The sequence below is a fragment of the Ovis canadensis genome, chromosome 16, assembly GCF_042477335.2.
Source record: "Ovis canadensis isolate MfBH-ARS-UI-01 breed Bighorn chromosome 16, ARS-UI_OviCan_v2, whole genome shotgun sequence".
Classification (NCBI taxonomy): domain Eukaryota; kingdom Metazoa; phylum Chordata; class Mammalia; order Artiodactyla; family Bovidae; genus Ovis; species Ovis canadensis.
Window position 1 is genome coordinate 49,260,420 of NC_091260.1, and position 20,445 is coordinate 49,280,864.

The window sequence follows — 20,445 nt, forward strand, 5'->3', positions numbered from 1 at the left end:
ATAGCTCTGCCCAGGGAGCCCAGAGCCTGCAAGGTGGATCCTCCTAGCTTATACACTCATTGGAGAGGTTGGTACTGTAGAATTTAAAACATTGTCAGGAATTGGCCCTTGCTCAACTTTGCAACTTCTTAACTTCTTGTCAGAGGTTTCTATAGCCCTGAGATCGCCAGACCTGTCCTTCAGGGCTATTTCCCTAAAAGTTCAATGAAGAAAGAAGGACAACTTATACCCTGTGATTACTGTTATTAATAAACTGAAGCCACATTATTATTATTAATAATAAAATTAACAACAGGAAACATTTACAACACATTTACTATGTGCGAAGCTTATTCTAAGTACTCTATATGCACCATGACTCATCTAGACAAGATACTCTTATAAGGTAGTTACGTTTATAGATGGGGCAAAACTATTCGTTGCTCAGCTGGAGAAAGTAACATAGGGAATAACAAGAGGAGAGTAATCTTTTTCTTTCAAGTAAACTCTACTGTTTGTAGTATCCGTGGTATCACCTTTGTGACCCCATGGACTGTAGCCCGTCAGGCTCCTCTGTCCATGGATTCTCCAGGCAAGAATACTGGAGTGGGTAGCCATTCCCTTTCCCAGGGTATCTTTCTGACCCAGCAATCAAACCTGGGTCTCCTATATTGCAGGCAGACTCTTTATCATCTGAGCCACCAGGGAATCCCAAAGATGGAGTATTGAGTCCCAAACCAGTTAGCTACCTGGATATGATCTACCAAATCCAGGCAACCTACCTTCAGAGTTCAGACCCTTCTACATCACAGGAGACTTCTGATGGGCCTGCTGGTTCCTACACTACCACAGTGGGTGCCGTTATAGTAGTTCTAGTTATTACTGTTGATTGTTTGCTTGACTAAGTGATCAGTTGAGGGGAAAAGTAACATAGGGAATAATAAGAAGGAAGTAATCTTTTCCTTTCCAAGTAAACTTGATACAATGGTATCACCTTTAGGAGTGAGAAAAGTAGAAGGAAGCAATTTGAAGCCAGTTCAGGAGGCTTTGATCTGGCAGATGCGGTTAAGAGGGCAGACACTGAGCCAGAATTGCTGAGGTCACCATTCATCAGCTTTACCATCTATTAGCTGTGTGACCTTAGGCAAGTTACTTTACTATTCTGAAGCACCAGCTCCCATCTGTAAACACTGAGGCTAATCATAGCACCTACTGAAGGAATTTTGAGGTTGTTACAGTCGTTCAGTCATGTCCAACTCTTTGTGACCCCATGGACTGCAGCACACCAGGCTTCCCTGTCCTTCACCATTTCCCAGAGTTGCTCAAACTCAGATCCACTGAGTCGGTGATGCCATCCAACCATTTCATCCTCTGTTGTCCCTTTTTCCTCCTGCCTTCAGTCTTTCCCAGCATCAGGGTCCTCTCTAATGAATCAGCTTTTTCCATCAGGTGGCCAAAGTATTGGAGCTTCAGCTTCAGCATCAGTCCTTCCAATGAATATTCAAGACTGATTTCCTTTAGGATGGACTGGTTTAATCTTGTTGCAGTCCAAGGGACTCTCAAGAGTCTTCTCCAACACCACAGTTCCAAAGCATTAATTCTTTGGTGCTCAGCCTTCTTTATGGTCCAACTCTCATATCTGTAGATTACTACTGGAAAAACCATATCTTTGATTATATGGACCTTTGTTGGCAAAGTAATGTCTCTCCTTTTTAATATGCTGTCAAGGTTTGTTACAGCTTTTATTTTGAGGAGAATAAAGTTATTCCAAATGGTGGCTATAAGTAGCACGTGCTCAGCTAATCAGCTATAAAACAGGAAACAAAATAAACCAACTTATGAGTTATGAGTACCAAATAGCTCTGATCCAGGAATGGAGAGAGGGTGGAATAGGATCATACATGGAGAAGCATGTGTGCATGCGTGCTTAGTGGCTCAGGCATGTCCAACTCTTTGTGACCCAATAGACTACAGCCTGCCAGGCTCCTCTATCCATGGAATTCTCCAGCAAGAATACTGGAGTGGGTTGCCATGCCCTCCTCCAGCGGATCTTCCCAACCCAGGGATTGAACCCAGGTCTCCTGCACTGCAGGCGGATTCTTTACCAGCTGGGCCACCAGGGAAGCCCACGTGGTAAAGCAAATGTAGCCAAATGTGACAGTAGAACCTAGGTGGCAGGTGTGTGATACTCACCATGCATTAAGAACACCTTGAAGATGGAGAACAGGGAGGCCCAAGAAAAGGACTTGCCATACCTTGCCACGAGAATGCCATATGAGGGTGTGATGCTCAGAGCTGTGGCACCATCTTGGGACTATGAGTGAGGAACAAGAGAACCACAGACACACCAACCCAGAGATCTGACATTACTGAGTCACTACGAGGGACTGAGCCATGTCCTCCCCAAATTCATAGGTTGAAGCCCTAACTCCCAATGGGACTGTATCTGGAGACACCACCTTTTGGAAGGTAGTTAAGGTTAGATGAAGTCATGTGAGTGAGCCCTACTCCAGTCTGACTGGTGGGGAGTCAAGCACAGACGGAAGGCCACATGCGGACACCATGAGAAGATGGCCATCAACAAGCCAAGGAGGGAGGCCTCAGGAGAAACCAAACCTGTCAACACATTGATGCTGAATTTCCAGCCTCCAGAACAGTGAGAAGATGAATTTCTGTTGTCTAAATCACCTAGTCTGTGGTATTTTGTTACAGTGGCCCCGACTAAAACAGTCACTGAACTAACCAACCTTAAAATTATCTATCAGCTGCCTTCAGTTATGGAATAAACATCCTCATTGCTTTAAAAGCAATCTTAGGTTCTTCAACAAATGGTTCTGGAATAACTGGGCAATCACACACACAAAAAATGAATCTAGACACAGACCCTACAAACGTCACAAAAATTAACTCAAATGGATCACAGACCTAAATGTAAACATTAAATTATAAAACTCACAGAAGACAACATGGGTGAAAACCTAGATGTCCTTGGGTAAGGTGATGACTTTTTAGATGTAACACCAAAGGCACAATCTGTGAAAGAAATAATTGATAAGATAAACTTCATTAAAATTAAAAACTTCTTCTCTCTGAAAGACAATGTCAAGGGACTGAGAAGGCAAACCAGACTGGAAGAAAATATGTGCAAAAAACGCATCTGATGAAGAACCGTATCCAAAATATATAAAGAACTCTTAAAACTCAGTAATAAAATAAACAACCCAATTAAAAACGGACCCATCATTAAAGTGTATACAAATAGTAATACTGGAGAGAGTGTGGAGAAAAGGGAACCCTCCTTCACTACTGGTGGGAATGTGAATTGGTGCAGTTACTATGGAAAACAGTATAGAGGTTCTTCGAAAAACTGAAAATAGAGCTACCATATGACTGAGTAATCCCACTCTTGGGCATATATCTGGACAAAACTATAATCCAAAAAGATACATGAATTCCTCTGTTCATAGCAGCACCATTTACAAAAGCTAAGACATAGAAAAACCCAAAATGTCCAAAGGCAGATGAATAGATAAAGAAGATGTAGTATGCATATATACAGTGGAATACTGCTCAGTCATAAAAGGAATGAAGTTCGGTCATCTGAAGCAACATGGATGGACCTAGAGATTATCATACCAAGTGAAGAAAGTCAGACCGAGAAAGACAAATACCATATGGTATCACTTATATGTGGATTCTAAGACACAAAACAATGAACTTATCTAGAAAACAGAAGCAGATTCACAGACACACAGCACAGACTTGTGGTTGCCAAGGGGGAGAGGGGTGGGAGAGGGATGGATTGGGAGTCTGGGATTAACAAATGCAAATTATTGTATATATACATAACAAAATCACCTTGCTGCACACCAGAAACACTCTTGATGGGGGATGCTGATATTGGGAGAAGGGGATATACACGTGTGGGGACAAAGGGCATATAGGAAATCTCTGCACCTTCCTGTCAATTGTGCTGTGAACCTTAAACTACTCAATCAGGTCTTAATTTTAAAGAAATAGAAAAAAAATCCACAAACCTAGTTCTGCCCTATTTTGGGTAAATTCTTCAACTTTTACAAGCCCCAGTGCCTTCTTGTATAAAATAAACGTAGTAATAATTTCTGCTTCCTAGAGTCAGTGTGAGGAGTAAATGCTGCTGCTGTCGCTTCAGCCGTGTCCGACTCTGTGCGATCCCATAGATGGCAGCCAACCAGGCCCGTCCGTCCCTAGGATTCTCCAGGCAAGAACACTGGAGTTGGTTGCCACTTCCTTCTCCAATGAGGAGTAAATGAGAGGGCTACAATAAGGTGTTTGGCGCAGTGGTCAAAATCAGAATGTGACTTCTTTTAGAAGCAGATGGTATACAAAAGATCTTTCCACGAACGTTTCTCCACTGGACTGGATGAAGAAGGGTAGGAGGACTCAACTGTCGTTGCCTCGTCGTATTGGACCAGACTGCATTTCAGGAAGGAGGCCAAGACGGCAGCAGGACGCAACCGAGGGTTCGGAGCACCCGTGGTCTTATTTACCACGTCCTGGTGTTCAGATTCAAAGTCATCAGGTCTGCAGGGCACCAGCCTCACTCGTCAGCTCACCTCCCTCCTGAAGTTCTGTATTAACCATCCGTGACCCAAAGCAGAAAAGCAACGTGCAGGAGCATACCTCCCACTTTCAACCACTTACCCACATCGGCCCCGCTGAGCGCTTTCCCCAGCGGCCAGGGCCTCAGGTCCAATCTCTTCCCATTAACAGTGAGTGCCTGCACACAGCCTTGAAAGCCTCGGTTTGTCCCTGTTGCTCTCACCAACCAGTAAGCACTGGGAGCGCCACCAAGATAGAGAGGTGTCCGGAAGGTAATCTTACTGTACTGGCCCTTTAAGAAAGATGGAAACCATAACTCACTAAACAAAGTCAAAAGCTAAAACACACCAGATGAGGGACATGATTAAGATGCAATACAGTGCCAGTATGATGATCTCCAGGTCCATCTGTGTTGCTGCAGATGACAGAACTTCATTCATTTTATGGCTGAGTAGTATTCCATACAGAGAAGGCAATGGCACCCCACTCCAGTACTCTTGCCTGGAAAATCCCATGAACGGAGGAGCCTCTTAGGCTGCAGTCCATGGGGTTGCTAAGAATCGGACACGACTGAGCGACTTCACTTTCACTTTTCACTTTCATGCACTGGAGAAGGCAATGACAACCCACTCCAGTATTCTTGCCTGGAAAATCCCATGGACGGAGGAGCCTGGTGGGCTGCCATCTATGGGGTCGCACAGAGTCAGACAAGACTGAAGCGACTTAGCAGCAGTATTCCATACAACCACATGGAACCACCACACAGTCCATGGAATTCTCCAGGCCAGAATACTACAGGGTAGACTTTCCCTTTTCCAGGGGATCTTCCCAATCCAGTGATCGAGCCCAGGTCTCTGGCACTGCAGGCAGATTCTTTACTAGCAGAACCAACAGGGAAGCTATATATTACCACATCTTCTTTATCTATTCATCATATATATATGGGTGTATATGGATATCCATACATCCAATTTATGGATTTTATTCCACCCATATTTATCTTTAAGTCATTGTCCTACTGGAAAATCAAACCCACAGTTAGCACTGGAAACTCAGAGAGCTGTGTTTTGAGAAGGGATGACTTTGGAATGCCTCTAAGGGAAACGAAGGTCAGTCAAAGCCAAGAGCAAGCCAACAGGCAGTGTATCGTGCTGGACATCCAAAACAAACTTTCTCTTTCCAGTCCTGACACCAATTTACTGTGTATCTTGGATGGGCCATAGGACTATTCTGTGTCTCAAAAGGTGATAATACTAATTTTGTGTATACATGGGCTAACGTTTATCCTTTTACTATCCCAGTCACCTTTATACTATGTCCTGCAAGAGGCATTTGTGAGAGAGAGGGAAATTGCCAAGACTGAGTTGCAAAATATTTTGAAATTTGCTCATGGATACGTTTTTTTAAAGTCTTATTACAGCTAAGTAGGGACATTTCCAATCTTAGACTAAACCACAATCTGAATTGTAGGTTTTGAGGTTATAAAATACAGAGTTGAACATGAAGTGGGACAAAATTACAGTGCTCCTGGTTATTTGTTTTTTATTGCAGAAATATCTCATTTGTTTGGATTAAAGGGTATAGAGAAGGGCTGGGTAAAGGCATGCTGCCAGTAGTTATAAAATTTCCAGAATGTAAACCACTGAAATGTAATCTTTACCCTTCATACTTTTGTTATCAATAAGTAAAACATCTATTCATTGCTTTATCTCTTCTAATGGCTAGGTAAGAATCATTTATAAATAGTGTATTAAATGTGAGCTAGGCAGCTTCGAAGTACTTACAGTGGATTTTAAAGGTTAATTATTTACATTTTTTGTTAGGTGAATTGAGTGCCTGGTTGGCTTATTTCATCAAGATCTTCAGGATTTACTTCTTTTAGATCTCATCCTCACCTCATCCCATCCCTCTGACCCATTCCCTGATCCAGGACCACAGCAGGAGCCCAACAGCTAAATCCTTTTCTTTTTTTCTGGAGCATTAAGTGCGCCATAGGGGTGAATTGCTCCTCTGAGGCTCCCTTCACAACATCCCAGACAATAGTCTTTGAGCCTAGCCTTTATCTTCCTCTAATGAGGGTTACCTTTGGGTCTCTGAAGCCTGTATTGCCTGCCTATGGAAAGAACTGGTGGTACTAGAATTTGCATTCCCTCAGCATAGCTCTTTACAGGTTTTCATGGGTGATTAAGTGTGAAAGGCCAGCCCCCTTGCTTTGGGTTGGCACTACTCTGAGGTACAACTGACACTCCAGAGCTCCCCTGTAGGGTCAGGCTAATGCCAGATCCTGGTAAACTTTGCCTTAGGTCTCATTCTTACTGACTTCTGTCCCTCCCTTGTTCATTTCAATCCCTTCTATCACAGGTCTCCTATGGGATTCCTTTCTTAGTTAATCATTTGCATAGACTCATCAACCCAGGTCTGTTTTGGGGGAACTCTGACTTAAAACAGATCACTATCTCTCAAGACAGTTTCTGAAACACTCTACACTTGCAGTCTGACTTATACAACTTGCTTAGCAAATCCTGGTAGTAGAGAGACAGACGTTACCCTGAGTATCCACAAAACTATATGCCTTTTGTACTTAATTATTATATTCAATAATCATATACTCTGAAGGCAATTCTATCTAAGGATTAGAAATGCTGTTGTGTGTGCTCTGTCATGTCTGACTGACTGTGACCCCGCGGACTATGGCCCACCAAGCTACTCTGTCCATGGAACTTTCCAGGCAAGAATCCTGGAGTGGGCTGCCATTTCCTACTCTAGGGGATCTTCCCAACTGTTAGAGCACTGCAAACTATATACATAGGCACCAAAATAGAATAGGATTATCACCTCCATTTTTCTAGATGCTATGCCTTTATTAATGTAACCTATAATTTCTTTAGCATGTTGTTATCATATGGCCCTACTTATTTGCCTTCATTGAATTTCTTTGTTTTAAACCATATGATGCTTATACATGTGTTACTTCTCTTGCAGCTTCTCCACCTTGTATTCAGGTTAGTATTTTGAACCCAAGTTCAAAGCTTCTTTATTCCTATCAAATTTAATTTTAACCATAGTAGGCCCATTGTTCTGGCATTTATTGAGTCTGCAGTGCATTTATCCTCTCTTTCCCTTCCTTAGAAATATATGCATATCTGTCTAATGATCTTGGATTCACATTCACTACATTTGTATTCTTGTTCTTTTGGAATCACTGGGATCCAAATGATGAGGTTTTTTTATTCTATTCTTTTTTTTTAGTAGCAAGTCATGACCCTTTATACAACTTGTCTTGTCAGCAAAGAATATGAAGAGCCTAGGAAGGAGAAAGCTACACACATATACACAAAGGCTTTCTAGCTACTTTTTTCCTCAGAGAATACAAACACCTGCCTGATTATAATTACAGACTTGGTTCCTTGGCAGGTTGCTAATCCAAACTGTTTATTCTAAGCACAGTCCTAAAATTGCTCAGAGCATGACAAATATGTGAACACCTAGGTGATTCGCTGAGTAGCCCAACAGTTAAATTGTTTTACCACTTCCTATAATCATGGCCCCAAAAAAGGTGGATGAATGGATTATGCCTGCATATTGAACCAAGTGAACCTTTCGGGATGATTTTCTAAAGTCACAGGATTACAACACCTCTGTCTTAAAAGCGAGCTTTGTGTTTGGCACTATTAATGGCTTCAATTCTTCCAATAGGAGCCTTCCTCTGCATCTGGCTTTGATGTCCTTGTAGAAAAAGAACATGTCCTCGGGTACAAGCCTCCTGCATGTCCCTGCACCCAGGGCCACGATGTCGCATATTCAGTCCCCCTCCTCAGTAGATGTGGGACGGACATGAGCACTGAAAGCCCACCTTCAATGGAAAAGCTGGCAGAGCTGGGTTGCCTGAGTATACCATGCAAAACAGTCCATCTGCCAGCTCTCTGCAGTGGGATCCTCCCAGAGTGCTGGGCGGGAGGGTGCGAATGAGGCACGGACTCACCTGGGACTGGCCTGTCACTGGGGTGCCATTGTTCAGCTGCAGCAGCCCGTTCAACCCATCTCTGTAGAGTGTAACGGTGTGCCAGCCCCCGAGTTTGATTTTGGTCTCACTTACAATGATGGCGACCCCAGTTCCACAGTTAAACCTGTGGGGGAAGAAAAGAAAACTCTTAGATCAAAGTGAAAGTGAAAGTGAAAGTCGCTCAGTTGTGTCCAACTCTTTGCAACCCCATGGACTGACTACACAGTCCATGGAATTCTCCAGGCCAGAATACTGGAGTGGGTAGCCATTCCCTTCTCCAGGGGATCTTCCCAACCCAGGTATTGAACACAGGTCTCCCACATTGCAGGCGGATTCTTTACCAGCTGAGCTACCAGGGAAGCTCACTATTGTGTTCAGACTCAATGGATATTTCTAGGGTGGTAATAGCTTCATTGAGAGCCAGTCTGTTCAGAGTTAGGCTTATGGGTATCAAGGGCTGTTTAAATTCGCATACAGAAAAACTTCCTTAGAAAGACGCCTCTTCCCTAGGACCACCTCAGTCTTGTCTTGAATCTGTCTGTAGGACCTTTCAACGTGGGGCCTCCTTTAACCCGACTTTCTCTGTAACTCAGAGAATCCTGGGCAGCTAAGATCCTCTCTCTCCTTCTCAGAGATGGCTGGATACTAAACATGGATTCAAGGTGAGGAGAATTAGAGCTTGAGTCACTCTGCATCCGGGGATTTCTCTGGGGACTTCCCACAACTCCCAAATGACAGCCTCAGTGATATTAATAAAATGTTGAAAAAAAACCCCAAACGAGTCTTCACACTTATTTTGGCAAGCTGGGCAGCACCGCCATCTGTGTTCAGCTGGGCCTGAGTGCAGGTGTGGTTTCCATGGGAAGCTGCGGCTCAGAGCGGGTATGGGTGGAGAAGGAGCATTCTCAGACAGTTGCATTATTCTTATTTTTTTCCCCCCAACCTCCGTATGTCCTGGGGCGCCCTCCGGTCACTACACCTGACATCTAGAATTCTGACCCCTTCCAGCCAAGTTCTAAGCAACCACCATAGCACCTCCCCCTCAGGTCCCGAGGCTGTTAGAGGGGACTCTGGCCATGACACACAGGCTGTCCTCTCCAGGAGGTGCACTAACTGCAGCCGGCTTCAGGCCTCCCTATGTCTCCTGATCCTCAGCGGGCAGGAATGGCTTGGAGAGGCACTGCAGCACTGGCTCACCTAGAGGGGGTGCTCTCAGAATCACACAGTAGGAGTTGCAGAGATGGAGAGCTGCTACTGGCAAATAACCAGCAGGGCTAGCGCAGTCCTTCAGATCCTCCAAGCGTTAGAGCCCACGAGGTTAGGGACCACTGCCCTGGATCCTACTAGCTGAACTCAATCTCCCATCAAGCAATGCATTTAGCAAAGGATGCAGGGGGCAGGGGCATTTTCTACCCCGTGTGGAATGCTTCGCAGACAGTCTTATCTCTCTTAACCAAAAGTAATTTTGGTGCTGAAATAATCAAAAAACAATAATGGTTGGTGCTTACTGAGTGCTTGCTATGGTTCAGGCACTGCTCTAAGTACTCTTATGTATTAATGCATTTAATCCTCACAGTAACCTTGGGAGGTAACACAGAGTTGGAGGGGTTAAGTCACTTGTTGAAGGTCAGGTCACCAGGGAATGTTATCATGGGGACTCTTGACCAGTAAGCCATGGAGAAGCACTTGGCTGACCTCATCAAACAGTCCCATGTACGCCTCTCTGAGGATGATTAAAACCCTCGCACATTTACAGAGCTCTGCCTCCAGAAAACCACACAGAAACCAAAGGTGGGTGGCTTCCAAGATGCACTGGGACACAAATGATCTGGGCAGAGGAGGTAAGTCAAACAGTCCATCACAGTCTGGAGGGAAGATGGGGATATGGTCTGACTCTCTAGGAACCTCCAGGAGGCTGTGGGCTCCTCTCTGGGCTCTGCGGCTGTCAGCTGAATCTACTGCAGGGGACAAGGAGAAGGTCCCAGGCTTCTTCCCATCGCATCCACCAGAGCTCCGGGAAAGAAGGAACTTGATGGGCTTTGGCTCACTGCTGCACCCCCAGGCACTACCGCAGGGCCAGGTACACTGCGGGGGCTCAAGAAAACATTTGCTGTTGAGTGAATGAATGATCACAAGGTTCCAGACTCAAATTTCAGAGGATACCCGAGTATTTAGTGGACTGGTCCAGGCTCCATAATACACAGTTCCTTTATTTACACTATAAATCGAGTATAGGTTTTGTTCACAGTACAGAAAGGAAAACATACTGTAGGGTAGTGTTAAACATTCCAGGGGTTTCTGCCAAGAATCACCTGAACTGGAGCGAGCGCCGGATGACAGCCAGGGACATGAAATCCCCCCTGCCATGCTCATTCTCCCCGCAGTAGAGAAGTAAGCCGTCCTCTGCCTCTGCCTGTTATTACACAAACAAAAGCCACACGAATAATGAGCATCTCCGCTTCCACAGAGGGCCACCCACAAACACTCATGGACACGAAACTCGAGCATCTCCCCAGAGGTCCTATTTACAAGCATGCAGACTCCAATTAATTCCCAGGTACATAGTTCTAGTTCATTTTCAATAAACAAGGGGCAGCAATATAAACAGTGTATAAGGAATTTGGCAGTGACGTGAGAGGAAGGCAGCCCCATATCTGACCCACTCTTTACTCTTCCTGGACCCACCAGCAAAGCCTCAGGGAACCATGTGCACAGAGGCCGTGGTCCCACGGGGGCTGCTCTCATCCTCGTCAAATCCTATTCTCACCAAAGAGCATTCCAGTTTTTCCTTCTTTTTTTTTTTACTTCCCAAGCACATTTGCATTAGGAGAACAAGACAAACAAGCAGCGCATGGACTAGTTTGGTTTTCACCCATGCTGCCTGCCCTAGACTGGGACAAGTCATCTTGTGGATTCTCAGCACTCTGACCTTAAAGGGGACTTGTTTCCGTATCTCCAAACCCAGTCCTGTCATCTGAGATACCCAAAAGAATGCCTTTAAGCCGAAGGCACTGCAGCTGATTCATAGTGAAGAGCATCTATTGGGCTGTCACCGCCTGCCAGGGTTGCATATAGCTGGTTTTCCATCTGTGCAGGTGCAGTCATAACAAGGAAGATTGTTTGGGCTTCCAGTAAAAGGGATTTGGGGATGAAGAATGCATTTATGCCTTCTGAAATCCTGGCCTGGTCACGATTATGAAAGTCAACTGAAAAAACAAATGCACAACCTAAGAGTTGAGAATTATGTTTTATTTGATGGACTTGAGGACATTATGCCCGGGGAATAGTCTCTCAGAGCTATTAGGCTTAAGGTGTGAAAGTGTTAGTTACTCAGTTGGGCTCAACTCTCTGGGATCTCATTGGACTGTAGCCCAACAGGCTCTTCTGTCCATGAAATTCTCTAGGCAAGGGTACTAGAATGGGTTGCCATTTCCTTCTCCAGGTGGTCTTCCCAACCCAGGGACTGAACCCTGGTCTCTTGCATTGCAGGCAGATTCTTTACCATTTGAGCTGCCAGGAAAGCCCTGTAAGTCCTCAGCAAATCTGCTGAATGAAACGTAATTCTCATCTTTTAAGTCAACATGTGCAGTATGGCTGGAACCCAAACATTCTCCTCGGGAACTTTCAGACCAGCCATTTCCATAGTCTGGTAACATACACAACCCACTCTCCCTTTGGTGCCGCCCTCGAGTGTGCAAATGTGTCCATCGTTCTCGCTGCCCTGTGAACGGGTTCACCCTCTGCTTCCTCTCCCCTTCTCCTTCTCCCTTTGATGCAGCACATTGCTGTGTTAAGGTGTCCAACAGGCACTCATAAAAGGATTAATCCTTCTTACCCTAAATTCAAGAGTAATTTGAAATGCCTGGTAAGAGTTCTTCAAAGGTTCAAACGTTACATAGGAATGACCAAAGAACTGAGGATACTGTATAACAATATCTGAAAAAAGAAAAAGAATGCTGTTTGCTCACTTCTTCAAATGCATAACATCAATACACAACGCCATTGCTTGGATGTCATTAAGTAAAAATTCCGATTGTCTACTAAGCCTAGCTTACCATCTTCACTTCTCTACTCTTTACCCCTAGGATTCTCATTCCTGGGGGCATTGAGCTCCCGAAGTTCTTAGAGAGAAATCAGATCTTTGGAGATTGTTACTTGCCACTCTAAAAAGAAATCAGTGGCTTAAAGGCTACTGACACCTACTTTCACATTGCACAACTGTGTAATATATGTTGGCTCAACTAGTATCCTTCTTAACCTTCACGCACAGATTTCTGCTATATTTTTTGTAGAAGAGGTGTCACAAAAGTAAACCCACTCCCAAGGTGCCATTGGGATGATTTATGCATTGCTCCAAAAGGAGTACATGTTTGGCACATACAGGAATAGGGCTGCTATCCAACTAGGAGCAACGGAAGATTCACATGTGCCCTGTATTGCTAACTAGCTAATTTAATAACTAAAACATGGAAGAAAGGGCTTATCTTAGGAAAAGGACAAGAAGGAACCTTGTGTGGACTGCAACACTGCTCTCCGGCTCCCTATAGGGTTAACCCACCCCATGTTGCCCACCCACTCCCCCAGGCACCTACCTTCTGAGCAGCTCTCACCACCTTTGCCCAGGTTGCAGTGGCATCGAGAACCCCCCCAGGTGTAGTCATTGACACAAAAGCTGTCAGCAGAACAAAGAGTTTCATCACAAGACATGTCAAAAAGCCTTGGCATCATAGCCACACCATTCTTTCCCTTCCTGTCCACTGGAGTGGGCTGCAGAGCCACTGCAGCTGTGGGGAGAGATGCTGGGGTTGGGGGGACAAGCCTAGAAACAGTCATTGGGTTCGGTCGAGGTGCCATCTTGGATTGCACAAAAAATTTCTTATTCCCTTCTTTGATAGCAGGAAGTGGTTTAACCTAAAGACAGAGAAGGAAAAGAAGTTCAGGATTAACATGGAGCAAGTAATTAGACTGACTTATTTATGGTTGATGTCTAATACATGAAACTACAGTTATTTTGATATTTCCCAAAACCTTGGGAGGTAGAGACGGCAAATAGTACTGACTCCAGTTTATAGATAAAGAACTTCAGGCTCAAGACTTTTAAGTACCTTCCCCTGTATTACTCAGAAAATCAGTGCTAAAACTGATATTATATGATTTATCTTTATTACAACATCATTAAGGCACATTACTTTTTCAAGGAATTGTTCATTTCCTTATCAATACTGACTTTATAAAATTTCACTTGCTTGGAATCTAAATATGCTTTTGCCAAATGGTGAAGTCAACAAGCAGAGGCTGACTTTAGAACATCGGCATAGTTGGTATCTAGTTACTATTCATTTACAATCACCTGCAGACTAATAGAGGAAATAAACACGTTTTAGAAGCAAATGAGCCAATTTAAGTAACTCTTAATTAAGATGCTTGTGGTCCATTGACTAAACCGCTTTGTTCAGCAAGGAAAGAAAAACACCCAGGCTTATAAAGCAGGACTTCTTATTACCTCCTCAAAGGAAATATCCAGATCTAAGTCATCTTCAAATGTGTCATCATCCTCGCCAGCCTCTGTGTCGGTTGCATAATGGGGTCCATAGCGCCCACTTCCAGATTCCTCAGGACCTTCGTAGAGAAAGCAGCAGCCTGCAGTCAGCACCTGCCTTTGCTCCCTTTTCTATCCTAACATAGCCCATACACAGCTGTACTGAATGGATGGAGATACATCAGAAACACACAAGGAATTCAACACAGAAGAGGAAGCAATATTGAGCAAAAAAATATGGAAAACATTTAATCTCATAAGTAAGGAAATGCCCATAAAAAGCAGAAAGAGCTGCCATTTTATACCAACAAGACTGGCAAAGACAAAAGTCAGATAATAAAAAATATTGCCAAGGGGAGCTCCTTGGTGGTCCAGTGGTTAAGACGCCACACGCCCAATGCAGGGGCACGGGTTCACCCCCTGGTTGGGAAACCAAGATCCTACATGCCGCACAGCAGGGCCTGGAAAAAATGTATTGCTACCTTTAGACCATGAAATTTTCGCACCGTGTTTTATGTCCCTGGATATGTTCCAGTGTCTCCTGGTTTACATTCTATGGATTTGAACAGCATTTGTATCCTACCATTGTGTGAAAATTGTATAAATCTTAACTGTTGAATTGGCTCACAGTGCTTTTCAGGTCTACTATATCATCCTACTTCTCTATAATAGAAGAGAAGAATCTTCTATTACAGAGAAGGAATAATAGAATGTACACGCATTCTACTAACTTTTGAGACTTTGATATTGAAACTCCAACTAAAAACCTTAATTTATCTACTTAAAAAAGGTAATTGTAACATATAGTGGAATTATATGTAACCTTGTTCTGAATTTTTCAAGTCTCTTGTAAATGTGCTATCATATGTTCATAATTAAAAATTAAAATTATAAAATGTATTGCCAAGGATGGAATCAATGGAGACTCATATTCTGATGTCAGATGTGTAAACTGGTATATCCTCTTTGCAAAACACATGGAAATACTTAATGAAGGAGAAAATGTTCATACCTTTTGACCCAGCAATCTCACTCCCACTTACAAAATATGGAGAAAATCTTTCCCATGTGTACCAGGAGACAGGAGCATAACACATTTGCAACATCATAATTTATAATAGTACAAAAGAACCTGCCAAATTTGCTATTTATAATAACAGTAACACCCCAAATATCTATCAACAGAGAATGGATAAGTGAATTAAAATATCTATGGAGTGGAATACTATGTAACAGGGAAGATGAATGAACATTTAATTGAGGCATTAGTTGAGGCATTGGATGAACATTTAGTTGAGACATTTAATGAGTCAACATGGTTTAATCTCACATGATTTTATGCAAAAAAAATGCAAGTTGCCAAGGAACATACCAGTTTGATGCCACTTACATAAAAATCAGCAGCAAGAAAAACTATATATTATTTAAGGATACATACACACATGCAGACTTCCCTTGTGGCTCAGACGATAAAGAATCTGCCTGCAATTCCGGAGACCCATGTGTGATCCTCAGGTTGGGAAGATCTCCTGGAGAAAGGAATGGCAACCCACTCCAGTATTCTTCCCTAGAGAATTCCATGGACAGAGGAGCCTGGCGGGCTATAGTCCATGGGACTGCAAAGAGTTGGACATGATTGAGCAACTAACACAAACATACATGTATATTTTGAGTTAGGGTACAGGACCCACTTAGATACCAATATCTGCAGACGCTCAAGTTCTTTATATAAAATGCCAGAGCACAGCTGGCCCTCGGTATCTGCAGGTTCTGCATCCATGGTTTCAACCAACCACAGATCAGTATGGAAGACCTATTGTGTATGTAATTTAAACTCTTAAGAAAAGTAAAGCAGGGAGCTTCCCTAGTGGTCCAGCGGTTAAGAATCCACCTTGCAATACAGGGGATGTGGGTTCAATCCCTGGTCAAGGAACTAAGACCCAACATGTGGTGGAGCAACTAGGCCCATGTGCCACAACTACTGAGCCTGTGAGCCATAATGAAAAAGATCCCACATGATGCCCTGAAGATCCTGGGTGCTGCAACTAAGACTTGATGCAGCCAGATAAATATTTTTTAAAAAAGAAAAGAAAAACAAGGCAATGATCAAAAATACCTGGGAAAGGTTAGAAGAGGACTATGAATGAGGTTGACATTCAGGGTCTTTGAAAGTACTCTAAAATATTCTATTTCTTAAGGTAGGTGCTGGATACCCATGAGCATTTATATATTATACAAAAGCATAAACTAATATGTGTATAAATATACTTTTGATGTATGAGATATTTCTGGAGAAGAAAATGGCACCCCACTCCAGTACTCTTGCCTGGAAAATCCCACGGACGGAGGAGCCTGGTAGGCTGCAGACCATGGGGTCACTAAGAGTCGGACATGATTGAGTGACTGACTTCACTTTCACTTTCCACTTTCATGTATTGGAGAAGGAAATGGCAACCCACTCCAGTGTTCTTGCCTGGAGAATCCCAGGGATGGCAGAGCCTCGTGGGCTGCTGTCTATGGGGCTGCACAGAGTCAGACACAACTGAAGCGACTTAGCAGCAGCAGCATGAGACATTTCATTAAAAGTTCTTTAAAATAAGAAAGAGACATTATTCTACAGCAAACACATCCAGGAAAAAAAAAGGGTCCCATGTGACATCTTGGATGTCAACCATTTCCATCCAAAGGACAGGAAGATCTTTCAAAACTGAAAGGTGGGTTGAGAAAAACTTGTAGGGGACAACACAGCTTATTGTTCCTTGAGGGATGGTCAGATTAACAGTTTTATTCAGCTGTCATCCAGAAAAATCTACTGATCTGAAAGTCCTGACTCAGGCTAAACACAGGAAGCCCTACCCTCATGGTCTGAGAGTCTTTCAAAGTGCTGCTCCCTAGCGCCCCCATGGGGCTCCTGGTGGCTTAGAGTAAGAGTGCTTACCTTAAGGTAAGGTATCAGCTGCCTTCCCTAATTCAGACAAACCAGGTACTGAACTTTATGGCTGTAACAACTCTGGCAACAGAAACTCACTTTTGTAGGTCACTGGTGATCATTAGTTATTGAATGATTAGTAAAAAGAAAGAAAATGACATTAAAAACATAAATTGAACGTAAAGACAAATCTGCTTTCAGAATAAACTAAGCCAAACATTTTTCTCATAAAAGCAAACTCACCCTCCTCTAAGAAAAATAGCAAGCAGATTGACCATGAAACTGAAGGAAATGACAGAAAGGGAGTGTGGGAAGCCTGCTCAGTGGGCACACTGCTGACCAGACATCTTCTCCTGTCTTAGGAAGAGGAGCATGTGGTCAGCAGGTGATCCACACACGGCAGGGAAGGTCCTCTTCTCAGGTATGAGGCATGTCTTGGTGGAGCTTTTCTCACCACCTCCACACCAATTTCCTAGTTTTATTTAAAGCAGCCCACATGTCAGCTGAAAATTCAAGTCTGTTGGTGCCAGATTTATACCTAGATGCAAATTCTTTCAAGCCACCTGCATCCAGCCAGCACAGCTGTGTGCCAGATGTCTACATACAAACATCCAGGAAGCCCCCGGGGGGGACAGCTCCCCCTTCTCCTGTCTCTCTGCATCTTTGTATCTTTCTGTCTCTCTCCCTGTCTCTTTCATCTCACCCTCATCACTCTCGATTTTTTCTTTGTCTCTTTTATATTTTCAGAATTGTTGAATTTCATTAGAAAGAATTCAAATGGTAATAAAAGAATTACTATCGCACATGCATGGAGAGAGATGGATTTATCTTCAGTAGGTGGGTCTCTGTGCCTCCTGGGTGCTCACTCTTGGCCCCTGCACAGTCTAGTCACTGTTACATAGTTACTGTTCTCATGGATGTCGAGACTCTCTGCATTTCATCTTATAATGCTCTATCCGGAAAAACATTTTCAGACTCCCACTGCCTACAAAATAGATGTCCAGGCTCTTTGGTTAAGAATTAAAGAATCTCAATGATCACAAAATCAGATTGATTATATACTTTGCAGCCGAAGATGAAGAAGCTCTATACAGTCAACCAAAACAAGACTAGGAGTTGACTGTGACTCAGATCATGAACTCTTGGTAGCAAAATTCAGCATTTAGATTGAAGAAAGTAGGGAAAACCACTAGGCCATTCAGGTATGACCTAAATCAAATTCCTTATGATTATACAGTGGAAATGACACATAGATTCAAGAGATTAGATCTGATAAACAGAGAGCCTGAAGAACTATGGATAGAGGTTTGTAACCTTGTACAGAAGGAGATCAAAACCATCGTCAAGAAAAAGAAATGCAAAAAGGCAAAATGGTTGTTTGAAGACACCTTACAAATAGCTGAGAAAAGAAGAGAAGCGGAAGGCAAAGGTGAAAAGGAAAGATATACCCATCTGAATGCAGAGTTCCAAAGAATAACAAGGAGAGATAAGAAAGCCTTCCTAAGTGAACAATCCTGGAGAAGGAAATGGCAACTCACTCCAGTATTCTTGCCTGGAAATCCCACGGACAGAGGAGCCTGGAGAGCTACAGCCCACGGAGTTGCAAAAGAGTCAGACATGACTTGTGACTAAATAAAGTGAATAATGCAAAGAAACTGAGGAAAACAATAGAACAGGAAAGACCAGAGATCTCTTCAAGAAAATCAGAGATATCGAGGAAACATTTCATCAAAGATGGGCACAATAAAGGACAGAAATACTATGGACCTAACAGAAGCAGAAGATATTAAGAAGAGATGGCAAGAATACACAGAAGAACTATACAAAAAAAGGTCTTCATGACCCAGATAACCACGATGGTGTGATCACTCATCTAGAGCCAGACATCCTGGAGTGTGAAGTGGGCCTTAGGAAGCATCATTATGAACAAAGCTAGCAGAGGTGATGGAATTCCAGCTGAGCTATTTCAAATCCTAAAAGATGATTCTGTTAAAGTGCTGCATTCAATATGCCAGCAAATATGAAAAACTCAGCAGTGGCCACAGGACTGGAAAAGGTTCGTTTTCATTCCAACCCCAAAGAAAGGCAATACCGAAGAATGTTCAAACTATCACACAATTGTACGCATTTCACATGCTAGCAAGGTCATGCTCAAAGTTTTCCAAGCTAGGCTTCAATAGTATGTGAACCAAGAACTTCCAGGTGTTCAAGCTGGATTTAGAAAAGGCAGAAGAAGCAGACAAACTGCCAACATCCACTGGATCATAGAGAGGGCAAGAGAATTCCAGGAAAATATCTACTTCTGCTTCACTGACCAAGTTAAAGCCTTGGACTATGTGGAACACAATGAACTGTGGAAAATTCTGAAAGAGATGGGAATACCAGACCACCTTACCTGCCTCCTGAGAAACCTGTATGCTTTTGTAAAGAAGCAACAGTTGGAACTGGATATGGAACAAAGGACTGGTTCAAAATTGGGAAAGGAGTATGTCAAGGCTGCATATTGTCACCCTGCTTATTTAACTTATATACAGAGTACATCATGCGAAATGCCAGGCTGGATGAAGCACAAGCTGGAATCAAGATTTCCAGGAGAAATATCAATAACCTTAGATAAACAGAAGATACCACCCTTATGGGAGAAAGTGAAGAGGAACTGAAGAGCCTGTTGATGAAGGTGAAAGAGAAGAGTGAAAATGCTGGCTTAAACCTCAACATTCAAAAAACTAAGATCATGGCATCCCGTTCCATCACTTCATGGCAAATAGATGGGGAAGCAACGGAAACAGTGACAGACTTTATTTTGGGGGGCTCCAAAATCACTGCAGATGGTGACTGCAGCCATGAAATTAGAAGACGTTTGCCTCTTGGAAGAAAAATTATTGCAAACCTAGACAACATATTGAAAAAGCAGAGAACTTTGCTGGCAAAGGTCTATATAGTCAAAGCTGTGGTTTTTCCAGTAGTCATGTCTGGATGTAAGTGTTGGACCATAAAGAAGGCTGAGCGCTGAAGAATTGATGCTTTTGAACTGTGATGTTGGAGAAGACTCTTAAGAGTCCCTTGGACAGCAAGAAGATCAAACCAGTCAATCCTAAAGGAAATCAACCCTGAATATTCATTGGAAGGACTGAAGCTGAAGCTGAAGCTGAACCTCCAATACTTTGGCCAAAGATGCCAAGAGCCGACTCATTAGAAAAGACCCTGAAGCTGGGAAAGACTGAAGGCAGGAGGAGAAGGGGCCAACAGAAGATGAGATGGTTGGAATGGCATCACCAGCTCAATGGACATGAGTTTGAGCAATCTCAGGGAGATGGTGAAGGACAGGGAAGCCTGGTGCGCTGCATTGAGATACTGAACAACAAAAGCTCCTCTTTTTCCTCCTTTATCCCGTCACCATTGTTTATGGAAACC

The 20,445-nt window shown here is 43.3% G+C and overlaps 1 protein-coding gene across 1 annotated transcript in view; it reads right to left on the reverse strand.

Annotated features, from left to right (window-relative positions):
* EGFLAM (EGF like, fibronectin type III and laminin G domains) overlaps positions 1-20,445 on the reverse strand; it is a 189,542-nt gene that overhangs the window by 42,749 nt on the left and 126,348 nt on the right. Inside the window, exons 8-13 of the mRNA XM_069555987.1 lie at positions 14,067-14,182; positions 13,156-13,474; positions 12,399-12,499; positions 10,876-10,976; positions 8,543-8,687; positions 4,663-4,852 (exon numbers count right to left, since the gene is read on the reverse strand). Coding sequence (XP_069412088.1) covers positions 4,663-4,852; positions 8,543-8,687; positions 10,876-10,976; positions 12,399-12,499; positions 13,156-13,474; positions 14,067-14,182 — 972 coding nt within the window. The remainder of the gene's footprint in view (positions 1-4,662; positions 4,853-8,542; positions 8,688-10,875; positions 10,977-12,398; positions 12,500-13,155; positions 13,475-14,066; positions 14,183-20,445) is intronic.